Genomic DNA, 19265 nt, shown 5'->3' on the forward strand with positions numbered 1-19265 from the left:
TCAAGTGATGGAATGCAGAAATTGAATTTAAAAAAATGAATATATCATCTTCTAAGCATGCACATACTTGAGCAAGTGTATGTTAGATTGACACATTTCACAAATTTGGATATACAGTAACATGGAATTCATGGAGATTGGATAACATTAACAAGCAAGACAAAATCTAGAAAAAATGCCACAAGATCTATGTAGTTCAAGGCACATAACAAAGAACCTGGGGCACTTTAGGAGATATTGACAGGAATGTTTACATGTACTTTCGAGACTTGTTATCAAAGTGATATCAAAATTAAAAGCAAAAAAAAAAACAAACAAACAAACAAACGAAATAAAACTAATACAAAAAAAAAAAAAAAAAAACACATTCAGCAAGTCTTTGAAAATTGCATTAGTACGCTGTATAAGAATGGTGCAAACCATCCACTCCTAAGACTTCATATTCTTTTTTGTGTGCTCACTGATGGCCATGAAAACTTTCTGCCATTCAAATGGTCACAACTGTAAGCATATTTGCTCAAGCCTCTAAACTTTCATTTCAGGGCAGTATTGAAACCTCTCTTTCAGGTGCACATTTCTCTAATGCTTTCTGTTTTTCTATTGTTTTCTTCAGAAGGGAAGTCTACCATGCACTGGGGCAATCAAATTGACTATTAAATGCAGAGAGGAATCACTGCCCAAACTTCTGGACTTCTTATCCAATTACTCCATGACATAATATCCTTTGCAGAACATTCGTTTTAAAGAGGTTGATACCTAAAACATTAGTAATTCTTCCGCATAGATGGTCTTACTAATCCTGTCATTGTACAGCTTTGGAATGCAAAATAACCAATGAACTCAACACTGACATATATATACACTATGAAAACAAAGGCGCCAAACACTGGAAGTTTCTTTCTCTACTATACAGCTGTGGTCAAATTGCGGGGGTCCTTGATATGGCCTTTTAAATACTTCATCATGCTGAATGTTCGGATCCGCCTGCGCCCTACCAGCATAGAAGGGGAAAAAGACAAGTCAGATTCACTTTTCCAAGAACAAGAATTGAAGTAGAAATGGAAAATGATAGCTTTAACACAACTGCATTAACTTCAACTCAGCTACAGGTATACATGTACTGGGATTTTGCATGGCAAAGATCTGCTAGAGGCCTGCTCTTACAAGGGTGGGGGCATGTAATTGTGGATATCATAATCCGATCTGAATTAAAAGGATGACAAGTAATTTTGCTCAACAATCACTATCCATGTGTTCCTTTCTCAACACATCACATATGATTAATGTAGGGGGAGCTAAATTTAATCATTTAAAGGCATAACTTAACTACTGACAATTTGGACATTTGGAAGTGAGGTTATGTGACAGGCACCAGGCATCTCTTCAAACATGTATAGCTGTTTTCATGAGAAGTTAATAAAGACTTCTGCTTAACATTCCCTTACATGAATGTCATGTATTCTCAAATAGGCTCACGTTGATCATAAATCTACTGACAAGTCTAAACAAATGTTATGCCATTAAACAACCTCCACAAGAGAAACTGTTAATTCCTCACTCAAAAGTCCTCTTTTTGATTATTATTATTATTATTATTTGTGTGTGTGTGTGTACAAAGCAAGAGAATACTTTTAGACTAGAGAACTGTCAGTCACATGACCCAAGATAGTTTAATAATTGAGCTTCCTGTTAAATACCACTGTTGATGGCTTACAGACACTCATGGAGTATATTCGTTTGACATACTGTATCTAAATAAAAATCTAAATACTTCAAAATAATTTTTTTTTTTTTTAATTTCTATGCTTGGAAACAAATTTTGAAATTGTTTATGACTAAATGTAAGGCAATGTATCATTTTTTTGCACTTACCAAATACTCTGAAGAGCTCATCATCGCATATATGAAACTGCTTATTTCTTGGATCCTGCAGTGCAACAATGAAAATAATATTTCAAGGCAATCTTTCTCAACTGATGTCGAAAATCATTTCTTTTGCTGACACATTAGCATGTACACTTCTCTCAATATGACATACTGTCATCTCTTAATTTCCATGAATTGATTGTACTGTTAGATGGTGGTGACATGTTTATTTTTGAGTAGTCCAGTTTATTCTGCAGCAAAAGATTGTGAACTGTTACATTTAGTCTTATTTTTCATTTTCTCATTCTCATAAACAGTTCTGTTCTGTTTGACGTACGACCTAGTGAGTTATGTTAATGTTATTTGTTGTGATTGTTACTTTGCATGTATGTGTTTACAGGGCCCCCTGGAAAACAGTATTTGATTACTGACGGGGCCACCCTGTATAAATAAAATAAAATAATAATAATAATAAACGTTTAATGACCCTCAAGCATTCTCAATGTCTGATAAGTGGTAGACAAGTGTGCACATTATGTTGGATTTTGTTTTGTTTTTGTTTTTTTGAAGTGAATGAGGTCTTGTAAAGTACTATGGCATTCAAATCTTGATGACTGCTCTTTCAGAGCATGTAAAAATGGAACTTAGTGTACATGTGCTCCCCCAACTTATTGTAGTACATTGATGTTTAACGAGATACAACATAAGTAATCACAATATCAAAGTACTATTCTGTGGCTGGTTGAAAACTGGTGATGGAAAATAAAAAAATAACGCTTCGAAATCCAGTTCCCTGTTGACTATTCTAACTCGAACTAGAACTATCACTCAATGTCATTAAAACCCCCACCTAAAACTGAGGGAGTTCAAGAAGCAATTGATACTTTTGTATGCTTTTCACTGAAAAAAAAAACAATTTTGTTACCATGGCAATGCATTGTTCAACATGAATAAAGATGTGTTTTGCTCATTTAAAAATTAGTCACATGTGTCATATCTCAAGTGCTAAAAATCTGAGTGAGTTAGATAAATAAACTGGTAATTTCTATGATTTTCATTTAAAATGTTACCATGGCAACACAATGTTCGACATAAACAAAAGATGAATTTTGCACAACCCCATTTCATAGCCATCACACGTGCCAAATTTCAATCCAAATGCTTAAAAGCTGAGGGAGTTCACTGAAAGCACAATATTTTTGTATGATTTTCATCTAAAATATGCTGTTACCATGGCAACATATTGTTTGACAAAGACCTAAGATAAAATTTGAACATCTGCATACCATAGAGGTAACATGTGCAAAATTTCAAGCTTAATGCTAAAAAGACTGAAAGAGTTAAGCTGAATCCACAGTATTTTTGTATGATATTCACTGAAATTACACTGTTACCATGACAACACATGCTTTGACAATAATGAAAGATAAAGTTTGCACATTTGCATACTATAGTAGTCACATTGTGCCCCATTTCAAGCCAAATAATCAAAAACTGAGGGAGTTAGCTGAATCCACAATGTTTGTTTGATCTTCAATCAAAGTATGCTGTTACCATGGAAACACATCGTTCAAGAATGACAAAAGCTGAAGTTTGCACATCTACGTACTAAAGCAGTCACATGTGCCAAATTTCAAGCCAAATGTTCAAAGACTGAGGGAGTTAGCTGAATCCACAGTATTTCTGTATGATTTTCATTCAAAATATTAGTCCATGGGCCAGGCCAGATATTGGTACCATCTCAGGTGGCAAAACCTTTTTGGTGTCGTTTTGTTTGTCGGGCATAGATATGCTTATCAAGCTATGATAGCATTTCCAAATGAGTAGCTTAGTCGTAGTAAATGAATTTTTAACCAATTTGTTCTCATTGTTATATCCCTATACTTCTGAATCGAAACTAACCGCTATACAAATAAGAGCACTGTCTTCTGTATGTTCCATAGAGCTGTAAAATGCAGCTCTATGGTACGTTCACAGGTGTTCTATTGTAAACGCGGTGCGCTTAGTCTTTATTCAAGGCAGCGAAGGGAATATCCAAAGGTTATGATGCCCACAGCGCTTAGTCTTTATTCTAGAAGGCGAAGGGAATATCCGAGGCGTATGATACAGTGTATATCCTTTTATCTAAAAACAACAACAACAACAAAAGCAATTCCTCGTGAATTTTACCGTATCTTTCAATTATTTATCATTTTCCCGCGAAAACGCTACGGTGAAAACGCTGATACCACGCCAATGTCGCTTTATTTCCCTCCAACAATATAAGATAACGCAAAACAATGTACCGGTACACTTCGATACATTATAATGAATGATATTGTAAATGAACAGAGTGATTTTTGTTTAAAACTGATATATTTGTTGATAGGGTAGTATAAAAACGGTATAGATAATCGTTATAAATCCCTTTTATGAGGAACTTTAGATGGCCCGTTTCACGGTTAGGCGCCACTTTTCATTTTTTTCAGTTTTCAGTCTACTACACAGAATAAGAGTAGATTCATGAAATGTTTTGATATGCATATGTTAGACCCCCATGGGGTCTACCTCCCATAGCATAACGAAAATGCAACTCCAAAGCATTTGCTCACAGTGAGGCAAGATGTGCCCAAATCGGACCCACTGTGTGTCAACCTGGCAAACATCCCTTTTTTGCAAACTTTGCCATTCTGTATCATATCTAGCTATGAGCTAAGTGAACATATCTATGTTAAGTGTATGAGTAGCCATAATGAATCATATCAGAGTTAAAAAGTTTGAACTCCTTTTTGTTACATTTTTTCCACCCCAAAATTCTCTTGGTGGATGTGACATTGTCCGTTCACATTTAATCATCTGCTTATATGGGTTGTGTAAGTAAGAAAACAAAGGCAAGTCTCAGGAAAATAATGTAAAAGTAAAGTATAGCTTTGTATGAGTGACTGTAGAAAGTTTGTTTGTGCTTCAGTTCCATCTGATGAAATGGCAGTAACTTGAAAACAAAATTTAAATGTCCGTTCACATTTTTGTCACATCCACCAAGATTTTATAAATCTATAACTTTTTAATGGTTTAGATTATTTCTAAAATTTTTGCATAAATCAATGATACACAGTTGGGTGGCTATCCCTCTGAAACAATTTAGGATTTGAAATTCAAATGCTTTTTTTATTTCACAAAACATGGTGTCCGTTCACACATGTCACATCCACCAGCCTTTCTTGTCAGAAACACATTTTGGTGTGCATCTCAGTAAATACTGGTCCAATTAACTTTAAATCTCAACACATTTTAGACTCTTTAGTAACCTTATAAATGCCACTGATTTTGAGATTACTATGAAACTAAAAATTTGAAAAACTTAAAAAATATGTGAAATGCCCTGGTGGATGTGACATTTCAAGATGTGAACGGACATTTCCGTGAATATCAAGTAAAATCTAGGGACAACCTATTTTTTTTGGGACAAAATATGTTTAGACTTAAAAAACATGTCTTTCCCAAGATATCTAGATATCAGACACCCACTTTTATACCACATTCACTATAATTTTACATTAGAATACTTGTTCACAGTGAGGATGTAGTATGATTTTGTCACTCTGACTGTGAAAACTGATGTTCTACATATTCTAATCAATTTTCCAGATAATTAATCTCAAAAAGGCAAAAGAATATAAATGTTATTTAATTACATTGATTTGACCTCTCCTGTATACTGTATTTAATAAGTTTAAAAATGATTGAATATGTGGTGGATGTGACATTTTGGGGTGTGAACGGACACACAGTATATCTCCCCAACGCACAGCATTTTTCAGCATTAGTTCCCAATGCTTCACACAGCATCAAAACTTGAACACAGTGTGAAATGATCCACAACCATTGGAATGGTTAACTTAGATTGAGGGGTGAAAAAAAAAGTTAAATTGATTTATATATCACTTTACTGCAACTGACTGAAAATTGCCCTTCAACATAAGTAAGCACCGGTTATGTAGTGTTCTAGTAGTAGCCATGAAAAAAAAATAATGGGCATTCAACTTGGGTCAGATTTAAACCAACTATCTCCTGATGTTTAGTTTCCAGTGAAGGTACAGTGAAGGTGATTCACAGAGATAATGGTATGGGTCCATCTCACTGAAGGGGTCCGTTTAACCCCACTTTCCAATGCATTTTTAGAAAGAAAGGAATTCTTGCATCAGCGTAGTTATTCAGTGTTTTAGGAGTATAACCAAATGTGTGATGAAAAAAACATGGCCATATGATACTCAAGCTGGATTAAAATCGACCATCTCCTGATTACCAGACTGGCGTCATATCCACTAGACTACCAAGCTTCCGCTACAGAGCCCGTGCTAGTTCTACAATGTACATGTATGTGATCCTGTGCAGTAGATACTGTGCATTTACCTGGTATTCAAATAAATGAATTCTTACATCAAGTTGTTTTTAAGTGGAGCTGATTGACAAATTGCCCCTTGTCGATGTACAATAAGCACCAATTATTCAGTGTTTATAGTTGTAGTCCTAATAAAAAATCATGGGCATACAACTCTGGAACCAACAAGCTCCTGATTATTAGGCAGGCATTGTAATTCATATCCACTAAACTGCCTCAACCCCAACGGCCAAACAGTGCTCCTTCCAATTCTTTTTAGCAGAGGGTAAGTCAATATTTATGCAAATAAATAAACCCTTGTATCAAGTTGTTTTTATTGCAACTGACTGACAAATTGCCCCTTGTTGACAAAAATTAGCATTATTCAGTATTTGCCATGATTAAAAAAAAAAAAAAACACTTGCTGTATGTGCTTCACAAGATTACATGTTATAGCCAGCTATCAAAAGCTCATTAGGGTTGTTCATTATTCCCAATGTTTGTTATTCTGAAACACACAAAGCCCCTTAACTTACAGGTTCGTTCAGCGAAAAAATGAGAGAGGGTTTATTTTTCTGAGGCTTTGTAAATCCAAGAATTAGATAAAGGTCATTATTCCAAAGGTTCATAAATCCAAATATGAAATAAGGCATGTTATTCTGAAGGTTTGTTCATCTGAAGGTGTAACAAGTTTTGTTAACCCTAAATTATTATTTTTTAATTTGAATACATAATGATACTCATAAAGCAAAAAGGGAAATAAAGTTTGTTATTTCCAAAAAAAAAGAAAAAATGAATGGTCTTCGATTGACAAAGAATGGCTTATCCTGGTGATGATGTACAGCTGTAGGAGAGGTGGAAGGGTGGTATATGGACGAGGAGGAGAAAATGCTTCTTTTTACAGAACACAAACTATACAAATAAAGATTTCATCTTGTCAATATGTAGGGCCTATGTATACCCTTTGCATTAACATACTAACAGTGGTGCTTCAATATCAACAAACTATGGCAAATTAGAAATGTGCTTTTTAACTGACATGATAAAGTTTATGGGTGGAATCCTGGTAGGTGACATATGCGAGAGTTATTGTAACTTTTGCCTGTGCTGTAGATTTACAATGCATAATGCACACAGGGTCATAACCACATAATCTGCATTTTTGTTATTATTATTGAGGATTGGTCTTTATACCAGGTTTTCACTTTTAAAGTTTGTCATAGGCAGAAACTATAGGTAGGACGAAAGGGAAGATTAAGACTCACAATTACTTGTAACTTGTACCTTTTCTTTTCGATACCCTGGGAAAACACTTAACTGCACATTGGGGATTTTGATCACAATAAAAATGTCACATTCACCATGTTGGATATATCATTTACTGTGAGAAAAATTGAGTGCGTAATTGCTCTATCAGAAACATTATGTATGACTTCATTGGTTAAAGAGTAAGAATGTCATTACTATGTTGATGAATTTATTGTTTTATTAATATGCAGTTCACATAAATTGAAGGTAAAAAAATGTCTGTTCACATTTGATTTTGTCACATCTGCACCAAGGGTTTCAGGCATTCATACATTGAAACTTGAGAATACAACTGTATGTGGACCCTTGTGAGCAGTGATTTGCATTCTGAAATGTGGTTTTTCTATGTGGTTCTTCCAAGTAGAATTACTGTTGCCAGTTTATGATAAAGAAAGATTAAAATTCGGAATTCTGTTCACAATTTTGGCATCACATCCCCTGTGTTGGATCCAATTTACTCTAAGAGAATTAAGTGAACTGTACAATTAACAGTGTACATGTATGTCTGCAAAAAGACCTAAAAATTGGTCATTCAGTGCATGTGAGCCAATAGAAATGTTAGTAATGATTTCAACTATTACTATTAAGTATAAATTGAAGAAGAGTAAAAATGTCCGTTCACATCTCCAATCCGTCACATCCACCACTTATAAGGAATTTCAGGCATTCACAACTTTTACAGGACATGGAACCTTGTCAGCAGTGACTTGTACTTTGAATACAGCATTCTTGATGGTACTGCATGCATTATAATCATTGGTTGCAATGCAAGGTGTGCAGGAAAACAAAATAAGGAAATTGGTGTTCCGTTCACATGTCACATCCACCCTGTTGGATATTACTGATAGCATTTATGAAGACAAAAAAAAAAAAAAAGCTTTCTTGTGAAACATAATTTGTTTCTTACTGTAAACTGACTTGTGCTGACTGTTCATTGGGTAATCACTTGGCTTATTTCTTTTGTTTATTGCTCAAGGTGTAAAATGTCCGTTTACATCTGTTTTTGTCACATCCACCACATCCTCCAGCTGAAATTTTAAATGTAAAAGTTGGACACTCACAATGTTAATATTAGGTGTGTGTATGTCCCCCAACATAAGCATTATCTCCATGAAATATTACACATCCTGAATGAGGAAGTGTAAAACAAGAGAAACTTTTTGAAGTCATTTACTCTATTTCACACCATATTTTTCCTTCAAAGCGGTACAATTTTCCAATAAATCCAAATAAGAACACAAAATCTGGCACGAAGTTTGCTTAAATATCACTTAATCATGTTACAGTATCAAATTACCTGTTGGACACATAGTGTGTCAGCTCTGTCCATGGTATCATAGTGTTATCTTTCAGCAAAGTTACCTTCATCTCCTATAGAACCATTCATAATATCAGATATTGTAATAATAATTAAGCTCTGGCATTACATTTTCCATTAAATTCACATTCTTGGGAATAAAAAATCAAGACATTCCATCTCTTAAAGAGAACTTGAAATTTTGACCCCTAGGTTGACAAAAAGTGGCGCCTAACCATGAAACGGGCCAGATATGATAACGGTACATTGGTCTAGATAAAGACTAAGCGCACCGCGTGACAGCTGTGGACATCATAACCCTTTGGATATTCCCTTCGCTGCCTTGAATAAAAACTAAGCGCACCGCGTTTACAACAGAACACATATGGACATACAGAAGGCAGTGCTCTTCTTTGTATAGCGGTTTAGTTTCGATTCAGAAGTATAGGGATATAAAAACGAGACCAAATTGGTTAAAAATTCATTTATTATGACTAAGCTACTCATTTGGAAATGCTATCATAGCTTGATAAGCATATCTATGCCCGACAAACAAACTGACACCAAAAAGGTTGTGCCACCTCAGATGGTACCAACAACTCATTTTTCGGGTCTTGGCCCATGGACTATACGCTGTTACTGTGGCAACACATTGTTCAACAATGAGGAAAGAAAAAGTTTGCACATGTACATACTATGGCAATCACATGTGTCAAATTTCAAGCCAAATGCTCAAAGACTGACAGAGTTAGCTGAATGCACAATCATCTAGTAAGCTTTTCATTGAAAAAAATGCTGTTACCATGGCAATGCATTGTTCAACATCAACAAAAATTGTGTTATGCACATCTACATACTGTAGCGGTCACATGTGCCAAAATTCAAGTCAAATACTCACAAACTAAGGGAGTAGGGTCAATCCATATTATTTTTATATGATTTCTTAACACTCTGGAAAAAGGCGTCTTGCACAACTATACATTACATTGACTGCATGTATCAAATTTCAGCTGAATTGCTCTAAAACTGAGTAGTTCAATCCACAACATGTAATTTTAACAAAAATTTGCCTTTGCCATGGCAATGCATTACGGGAAAAAAAAAAGGTGTCTTGCACATCTACCTACGATTGCAGTCACATATCGTTGCTGGGGTGACAAGACCTCGTATCTCAAAAATGTCAAAACAATTTTTTTTTAGCTTAATGGTCAAATAATGGGTCAAGTGATGTCTTGGCCAAATCCTAACTGTCTTACTCCAAAAATGAAGCCACCATGACATGTCAAAGAGAAGGCTTTCCCATTCACTATAGTGCTTTGGCCGCCATGTTTTTTCGCTCTCCTGAACATTTGACAATTTTGAGATACGAGTTTTTGTCACCCCAGCTACGATATGCCAAATTTTAGACCAATTGTCCAAAAAGTGATCTTCGAGAGTAGTTCAAGCCTCAAGATTTTGCATGATTGTTAACAAAATTTGTTGTTACCATGGTAACACATTACTCCATACAGAGAAAAAAAAAAGGTGTCTTGCACATCTACCTATGATAGCGGTCGCACATGCCAAAAATGAGAGAGTAGTTCAAGCCACAAGATTTTGCACCTACCCACCGACCGCCCAACTGCCAGGCCACTTGACCTCAGAGTGATCTGTCTATACCCCCATACACACTATGTGTGGGTGGGAGTATAACAAGGCAAGTGCCATAATGTGTCTCGCCCATTCGCGTACAAGAAATTGTAAGCGATTGGGACATAACAGATTAAAAAAAAGAGATATAACAGATAAAAAGAGATATAAAAGTGTAAAAATCTATGGCAAAAAAAAATGTGCCATAAAAACTTAACATTGGGCCCTTAAAGTTCATTGACCCCTGCCTGTGACCTTTGACCTTGTGGTGACCATCCACTCCCCAAGGGACATCTACCATCCAAGTTTGGTCACAAACGGACCTATGGATCAAAAGTTATGACCCATAATAGAAACGCGCCATAAAAACTTAACATTGGGCTCTAAAAGTTTGTTGACCCATGCTTGTGACCATTGACCTTGTGGTGATCATCCACTCCCCAAGGGACATCTACCATCCAAGTTTAGTCACAAACGGACCTATGGATCAAAAGTTATGACCCATAATAGAAACGCGCCATAAAAACTTAACATTGGGCCCTAAAGTTCATTGACCTCTGCCTGTGATCTTTGACCTTGAGGTGACCTTCATATATGGTAAAATGTGAAACTTTGTACGACTCCTCTTCCCTCAAAGTTTGATTGCAATTGAAGCCCAGAGTAATGAGTTATTTAAGTTTTTGTAGCGTTACGGACAGACGACGGACGGACGACGGACGGACGGACCACAGAACTCTTACACAATAGAAGAATCAATAACTGCCGTACTGTCGCCGTCGCTCGACTGGTTGTCACGTGACCTCCGCCATTTTACGCAGCAACACTTTTTGCGTGCAAATCCCAAACGCCATTCACTGAGCTGACCGTGCTTTTCTGACATTTCGAACTGAGCCACGCATTAAAATGCCTTCTTGTGCGGCTGTAAACTGCACAAATCGTTTGACGAGAGGATGTGGAAAAACATTTCACAGGCGAGTTTGACACCAAGCCATGATGAGAATGACAAGTAAATTAATTCCCCGACAAGTAACGTTACAGTAAGGCGGATCGTATGTCTGGCTTTCTTGGGCGCAAATCTACATGTATTCCCAGACACTGGATTCTGTGTTTGCCGTCGACATGTCGACATGTAATTTTGAGTTTAGGTGTAGAACTGGAGATATATTCTTGTCTAGACCGACTTAGAGTAGACTAATGAAGAAAGTTCAATGATAATAATACTAGGACCCTACTATTCGTCAGTATTCTACCAAATTTACTGTCAGTAGTACTAGAAGTCTATTGTCTATAGTAGATTCTAATCTAGTTTCTGGTATAAGTGGTAACCTTCATATTTACTTCTGTCTGAATTAGCTAAAACCGTAGTTATAGTCTCTTCTTACGATAAAGTTAGGGGTGATTATTGGATAGTCTCTAACAAATTAGACTTCTATAGACCCTTAAACTGCTTGCTTTGCTTTTAATCTTATCAGGAGCTTTCTAGCTTTCCACATGCAGTCATCATCATTGCATGCCATATACATGTATGTTGTAGGTACACATGTTTTTATGATTATGAATATAACTCCATGCCATGAGGTCTATACAAATCTGATATAACAATTTTCACATGTACATTTATCGTATGTTCTCCCAGCATGTTAAAAATGAGAAGAGACCACTGGACTCCAAAGCCATACTCCACTTTGTGTTCCGAACACTTCAAAGAGAAGCACTTCGATCGCACAGGCCAGACAACAAGGCTGCAGGCAGATGCTGTACCAACTTTACTCAACTTCCCACAACATCTCATGAGGGTATGTGCAGAAGAACAAATTTTGAATATGGCATACCCAAAAAAAAAGAGAAATGTCTAACAACCGCAACTTGAATTTTTCATTTTTGTTTTTGCGATAGGTTGCATCAACGTACACCCCGTGTGTCAATAAATTTTTCTTCTCCTGGTCTTACACCCTGCTCAAATATCCACTAAATTCAAGCACATTGCAAATTTTGAAATTGTGTCCACCAGGGGCTTAAAGTACTGAGACAAACAGACAAGATTGCATGCAAGCAAACTGTTCCAAATGCATGAGCCAATTAGAGAAGGAATAGTTTGTCTGTTCTTGCCGTGCTGGTGAGCAAAAGTCTTGTTTCAAGCTTCCATCATGCCCCAGCTACTTTGGATGTTTGTGTATGTTTGACTTGGTACACATTGATAATGGAAGAATATTCGAGCTGCACATGAATTTTTTTTCTAATATTATTTTTGGTCTTTACGATAGATTATACATATGTACAACTTTTGGGGAGTGGCAAAAGATAAACAAATAATACTACACTCTTACATATTTTGCTTCATTGTAACAAACATGTCACAATGCAGCACCTGTCTCAATTTTAAGGCACATATTTCTGCATACAGACATTTGAAGAGGGAAAGAGAGAGGAAATGTTGAATGGCTTGATACATGTACTCTGATACTTGAGGGCCTTTTCATGCACCCCATTATACCTTGTGTACACATACATGTATGTGCATGATTTGATGATGGCAAGTCATTACTGTGAAGCCCTTCCCATTATTGATGGTCACTGAGGCAGTGGGCATATTCATGTTTTCATTGTTATTTAATGTACCCAATATTTTGCTACTGTGATGCAGTGTCACAATATAAAATTCCCAGTGAATTTTTATCATGTAGATAATTCAGGAGTGTTTGCTGAAGAAATTTTTCATTTCAAAAGTTTGTCCAATTTAACACACACACACCTGCATTATATAAGTATGCTGGATGATATAATAGGAAGTGGACATTACAGTACATCATGGAAAGAATGACATGAAAAGAGAAGTGCAGACATGCAACGTATGCCCTGTACATCAGTTTAGAAGAAAGGTGCTATATCAGTAAAAGTTAATGTGTACTCTTTAATTTTGTTTTATTCAGTAACTTACTGATTGTATTGTTTAAAAAAAGACATTCCTGTCATTGCCCATACTCTAGGGATGCTTTAAATTCATTAAAGGATTCAGTATGCGTTATTGATGGATCATTTCAATATATCACTAATCAGAATTGTTTGTAACGAAGAAATGAATCATATAATTAGTTCGTTTGTTTTTTATTTGTCTTTTCACAGACAGTCAAACAATGCAAGGCCCCTTTCCCTCGGAACTCTGTCCAAGCAGACACACAACCCAAGCAAGAAGAAGACTCCCCCTCGTCAATGCTTGATGAGCTTTCAACCGCACCAGAAGACCCAGTTTGTGATCCACCTACAAGCAGTGCTTTTTCAACAGCAATTGGACCTGTTACAAAAGGCAACGATGAATCTGTGTTGCTTGCCCCCAGAACTCCACCTAAGCAGCGGAAATCTCATCATGATCATACTTACAGCATTCGTGACAGCCCAAGAAGTGTTAAGCGTCGGCTTGATAGGATGTATGACCACATGTCAAACATGAAGAAGCGCCTGAAGACAACTCAGACCAGAGCATGCAGACTAAAGAAAAAGGTGAAATCTCTGCAGGAGGTTGTGAGTACATTGAAAGAGAAGAACATGCTTTCAGAGAGTGGCCTTGAAATGCTGGAGAAAACCTGTAATGTACCTGGGGAAATAATGAAGAGACTCGTCAAAACGAAAGACAAAGATGCTTCCTTGAGGGAAAAGTATCCACCGGCTCTTCGTGCCTTTGCGCTGACGTTGAACTTTTACTCAGCCAAAGCATACAGATTTGTAAGAAAGACCTTCGACCTCCAGCTGCCACACCCTTCTGTTATCCGTAAATGGTACAGCAACATTGACGGGAAGCCAGGCTTCACAGCAGAAGCCTTCAGTACGCTGGAAGAGAAAGTGAGGGAGTCAAAGGAGAGAGGACAAGAACTTGTATGTGGTCTCATGCTTGACGAAATGGCCATTAAACAACATGCTCAGTGGAATGGAAAGAGGGTTCATGGGTACGTCGACATAGGAACAGAGTGTCAGGATGATACAAATCCTATTGCAACAGAAGCCCTGGTGTTCATGGTTGTTCCATTTAATTCCAACTGGAAGCTGCCAGTTGGTTACTTTCTCATTCATGGAATGTCTGGACGTGATCGTGCTAACCTCGTTCAGCAATGCCTGTTGGGGTTTGGATAGAATCCCTAACGTGTGATGGGCCATCATGTCACGTGACAATGCTGGAAACATTAGGAGCTAGCATGAAAATGCCCAACCTTGTCCCTTCCTTTCCACATCCACTCAAGCCAGATCATCTAGTGAGCGTTTTCCTAGATGTATGTCATATGCTGAAGTTGATGCGGAACACTTTGGCTGCAAACGGAATCCTCAAAGATGGAGACGGAAACAACATCAGATGGGACTACATCAAGGAACTCCACAAGCTACAAGAAGACGAAGGGATGCGACTTGGAAATAAGCTATGGAACCCACACATGCATTAGCAAAAGCAGAAAATGAAAGTAAACATTGCAGCCCCAGACCCTTAGTGCAAGTGTTGCCAATGCCTTGGAATTTCTCGAAGAGCTTAAGGTTTGCCACAATTCAAGGGATGCAGAGCTACAGTACATTTCATCCGTACAATCGACCACCTCTTTGATCTTTTGAACTCACGCGATCCCATTGCCTGCAATTCCAAAGTTGCCCTCCATCCAGAAAATGAACACAAATGGAAACCCTTCGTGGAAAGAACATACAAATACCTCGAGTCCATCACAGACGCACATGGGAAATGAATGCACGAAACGCCCCGCAAGACCCCTTTCATAGGCTTTCTTGCAGCGATCACAAGCACCAAGCATCTGTACGACAAGCTGGTGTGTGCTGTGCAGAATCTCCAAAGTTGAAGTACTTGCTCACATACAAGATGAGCCAAGATCATCTCAAGCTATTCTTTTGTGCAGTCAGGTCCTCTCTTGGATGCAACAACAATCCCACAGCTCGAGAGTTCTCCACCTTGTACAGAAAATGCTTGTCAGCCATGAGATCCAAGGCATCCGGGGGAATTGTACAGCTCAAGATAGTACAACCATTCTGCATGTGGGAATTGGAAGAAGGAAGCTCATCAATCCCAACATGGACTCAGACCAGCACCTCATTCGCAAGTATGACTTGTCAATGAGAACTCCCATGATGACAGACCATGACTACGCAGGCATACCGAACATGAATGAGCTGTCTACGTACAAGAAGGCTGTCATCCTGTACATTGCTGGTTATGCAGTTAAAATGACACAGAGAACTTTGTCGTGCAAAGAATGTGCAGCGGCCCTCACTACTGGAGAAGTCATGAATGGGAGCCTTCGAAAGAAAGACAGGGGTGGTTTGGCGAGACCCGCATGAGATGTTGTCAAAGTGTGCGAAAGAACCGAAATGTGTCTGCAGCGACTTCTGAAGGTAACCAGAGGCCATCTACCTCAGTCATCCCACCTCCCTCATGCCATATGATTATGCTCTGCAGTCCTAGGAGAAGTTGGGCAAGGTAGCATCTTCACCTCGTTCTCAGATCATATGTACGATGCCCCAGCAGACTGCAACCATGTCTTCTGTCTGATACGGAAAGTAGCCGCCCCTTACCTGACTATTAGAATGCACTACCTTGCCAAACACATGACTGAAGTTATCAGCGGACCAACTACTCGAAAGGACCTATCAAAGCTGATCCTGTTTAGACATCATTGAAAATTGAGGACTTGATAGCAGTGCAGCTTTGAGAGAGTGTACATGCCCGATTTTGCCTGCATATTCTGAAATGTTTTTTCCCTAATGATACACTTGCTGATGCACTGGCAAAATATCAAAAGTTGCTTCTATGAGTTTTGATCGGCATTTGGAATAATTGCAATGATGATGTACACCAAACTTTCTTCTCCCATGAAATTTCTTACAAGTACAAATTTGTATGCCTTACAGGTGACTATGGTTGTCAAAGTGCCAAGCTTCTGTAAAGAATAAACAAGTTTGTCACATTTATGGTGGAAAACATCACTAACTAAATGTGTCCATTAGTCATGGATTTTACACTGTGTATTGTCGCCATACTCCAGTATTGCATATTAGTTCATTATACATGCATTTGCTTTCGCATTATACAATAGTTGTCATATTTGCGATACTTGCCTTGCAGACATATTGTTGCCACATCATGCTGCCACATCATGCTTTCAAACTACGTATATTGCAGCATGTGTTGACAGTCAAATTAGGATTTCATTTTGAATGGTGCTTAATCTAACAAGAGCAAGTGCAATTGTGCACTATATGAATGTATTGCCTTTGATATCGTTGCCAAGAATGCCTTTCATATTCTTGCCAGTGTCCATTATCAATGGATTTTATGTTGTTGCCACATTGCAAATTTAATACACGTTCATTAAACATTGCTTTCACAATATGCAATAGTTGTCATACATGTATTTGCGAAACTTGTCTTGCTTACATATTGTTGCCACGTTAACATTTCATACTATACCATAGTATGTTTTCACACTCATTAGGATTTCATTTTGAATGGCCCTTGAAGCTAACAAGTGCTAGTGAAATCTTGGATTATACAGTATTGCCTTTGATATATTTTTTTTTTGATATTCTTGCCAGTGTCCATTGTTCATGGTTTTATTGTGCTGCCATATTGTATGCTAAGTGATTGTACATGCATTAGCTTTCGTGATATACAATACATGTAGTTGTCATATTTTGTGACACTTGTTTTGCCTACATGTACAGATATACATACTATGCGGTAGTATGTTTTCACACTCATAACGATTTCACTCTGAATGTCGTTTGAAGCAAACAGGTGCGTGTGAAATCTTGCACTATACAGATGTACATGTATTGCATTTCGTTGATATTGTTGCCAAGAATGCATTTAATATTCTTGCCAGACAGTGTTCATTATTTATGGAATTTATGTTGTTGCTATATTGCATGTTAGTTCGTTATACATGCATTTGCTTTCGTGATATACAATAGTTGTCATATCTGCGATACTTGTTTTGCTTACATATTGTTACCAAATTATGTTTTCATACTATGGGGTAGTTTTTGTTAAACTCATTACCAAGGATTTCATTTTGAATCATGCTGAGCTAACAAGTGTGAGTGAAATCTTGCATTTACAGATGTATTGCCTCTTATACTGTTGCCAGGAATGCCTTTGGTGTTCTTTTCAGTGTCCATAATTCATAGATTTATGTTGCCATAGTGCATGCTAGTTCATTATATATGCATTTGCTTTTGCGATGTACAACTGTTGTCAAATTTGCAATACTTGTTTTCATACTATACCATAGTATGTTTTCACACTCATTATGATATCATCTTCAATCACGCTTGAAGCTAACAAGGGCAAGTGAAATTGTGCACTATAATGATGTATTGCCTTAGATATTCTTGCCAGACAGTGTCCATTATTCATGAATTTTATGTTGTTGCCCTATTGCATGTCCATTATACATGTTCATGCATTTGCTTTTGTGATTATAATAGTTGTCACAAATTTTCGATACTGGTGGTGTTACCTATTATTTGCATAATATGTTCCCGACACATGTATTGCCTGTGATTGTAGTCACCGTATTATGTATAATAATGGTACTTCTGGCAAATGGTACGTCACTGTACTGTGGTTGATTCTCAGCAATCAACTTTGACCTTGATAACTGTCAAATAAATTGTAAAAAATCAGTAAAATTAACTCTGTTCAACTTCACTTTCTGTTTTATGTGGGAAGAAAATTTCGAAAGGTGTTCATGCTTGTGTGTGTGTGAATAAATAAACATATATATATAATACATAAATATATATATATATATATATATATATATATATATATATTGAATAAGTAGTCTACGTGTTTGTCCAGCACTATCATGATATCGAAAATAAAACAGAAACCAAGTTCATGTTGATCACCAAAAATTTATTTATGGCACACAAATTTTTGAGCGATTCGCTCTTCCTCAAGTGTTGTTGCAAATCGCTCAAAAATTGGTGTGGTGAAATAAATTGTTATGGTGATTAGCATGAACTTGATTTCTGCTTTATTTCATGTATTCAGATATACTTGCCTATATTGCTTCCTATACCAAAATGTGTGCAATTGTGATAACTACAACACACTACTAATGATAATGATAAAAAATGATAACAGCAGGAATATAGATAATTAAGGTGATAGTGTTGTCTTCAAAATCTCTAATATGCTGAGTATAATTTATGTCAGATGGGAAGACGTATTACATGTTCCATATCCACAAATCACTGATTTTTACAACTGGACCGACTGGAAAATTTAATTTGACTTGTTCAATGGGAGAAAAATCAATAGCATGAACACACACCTTCTTACAATATCATTGGAGGGAAAAAAATGCAAAACATAGGGTGGGGAGGGGTATCAGAAAAATTGCAGGACATAGACAAGGACAGGCGTCTGGAATTTTATACCAAAGCAGATCACGTCTCCGACGTCAAATAGATCTATCCGAAAGGGGAAAAAACAACTGTTTCAATACATACAATACTTTTTCCATAATGGTTTTGAAATGAGTAACGGGATATTGAAGACCACCTCCAACAGTCACCTCATTTTGATCTAGAATAATTTGCAGGTACTGTTTAGCGTCTTAATGGAGACTAACTTGGCTACGCACTGTCACCAACATGCACTGGGCCTTCATATGCCTCAACCCGTATCCGGGCAATTACCCCCAGAGGGCAATTACCCCCCGGCCAAATACTGGTTAGTGGTAAGGTTAGAGTAAAGATTAGGGTTAGGGTTAGGTTTAGGGTTAGGAGTTTGGGTTAGGGTTAGGG

The 19265-nt window shown here is 37.2% G+C and overlaps 1 protein-coding gene across 1 annotated transcript in view; it reads right to left on the minus strand.

Moving 5' to 3' along the window:
* Nucleotides 1-905: 905 nt before the first annotated feature.
* Nucleotides 906-19265, minus strand: part of LOC140241546 (uncharacterized) — a 79282-nt gene continuing 60922 nt past the window's right edge. Inside the window, exons 9-10 of the mRNA XM_072321281.1 lie at nt 1873-1927; nt 906-991 (exon numbers count right to left, since the gene is read on the minus strand). Coding sequence (XP_072177382.1) covers nt 906-991; nt 1873-1927 — 141 coding nt within the window. The remainder of the gene's footprint in view (nt 992-1872; nt 1928-19265) is intronic.

This window comes from Diadema setosum, chromosome 18 (genome assembly GCF_964275005.1).
Source record: "Diadema setosum chromosome 18, eeDiaSeto1, whole genome shotgun sequence".
In the NCBI taxonomy this organism is placed as follows: Eukaryota; Metazoa; Echinodermata; class Echinoidea; order Diadematoida; family Diadematidae; genus Diadema; species Diadema setosum.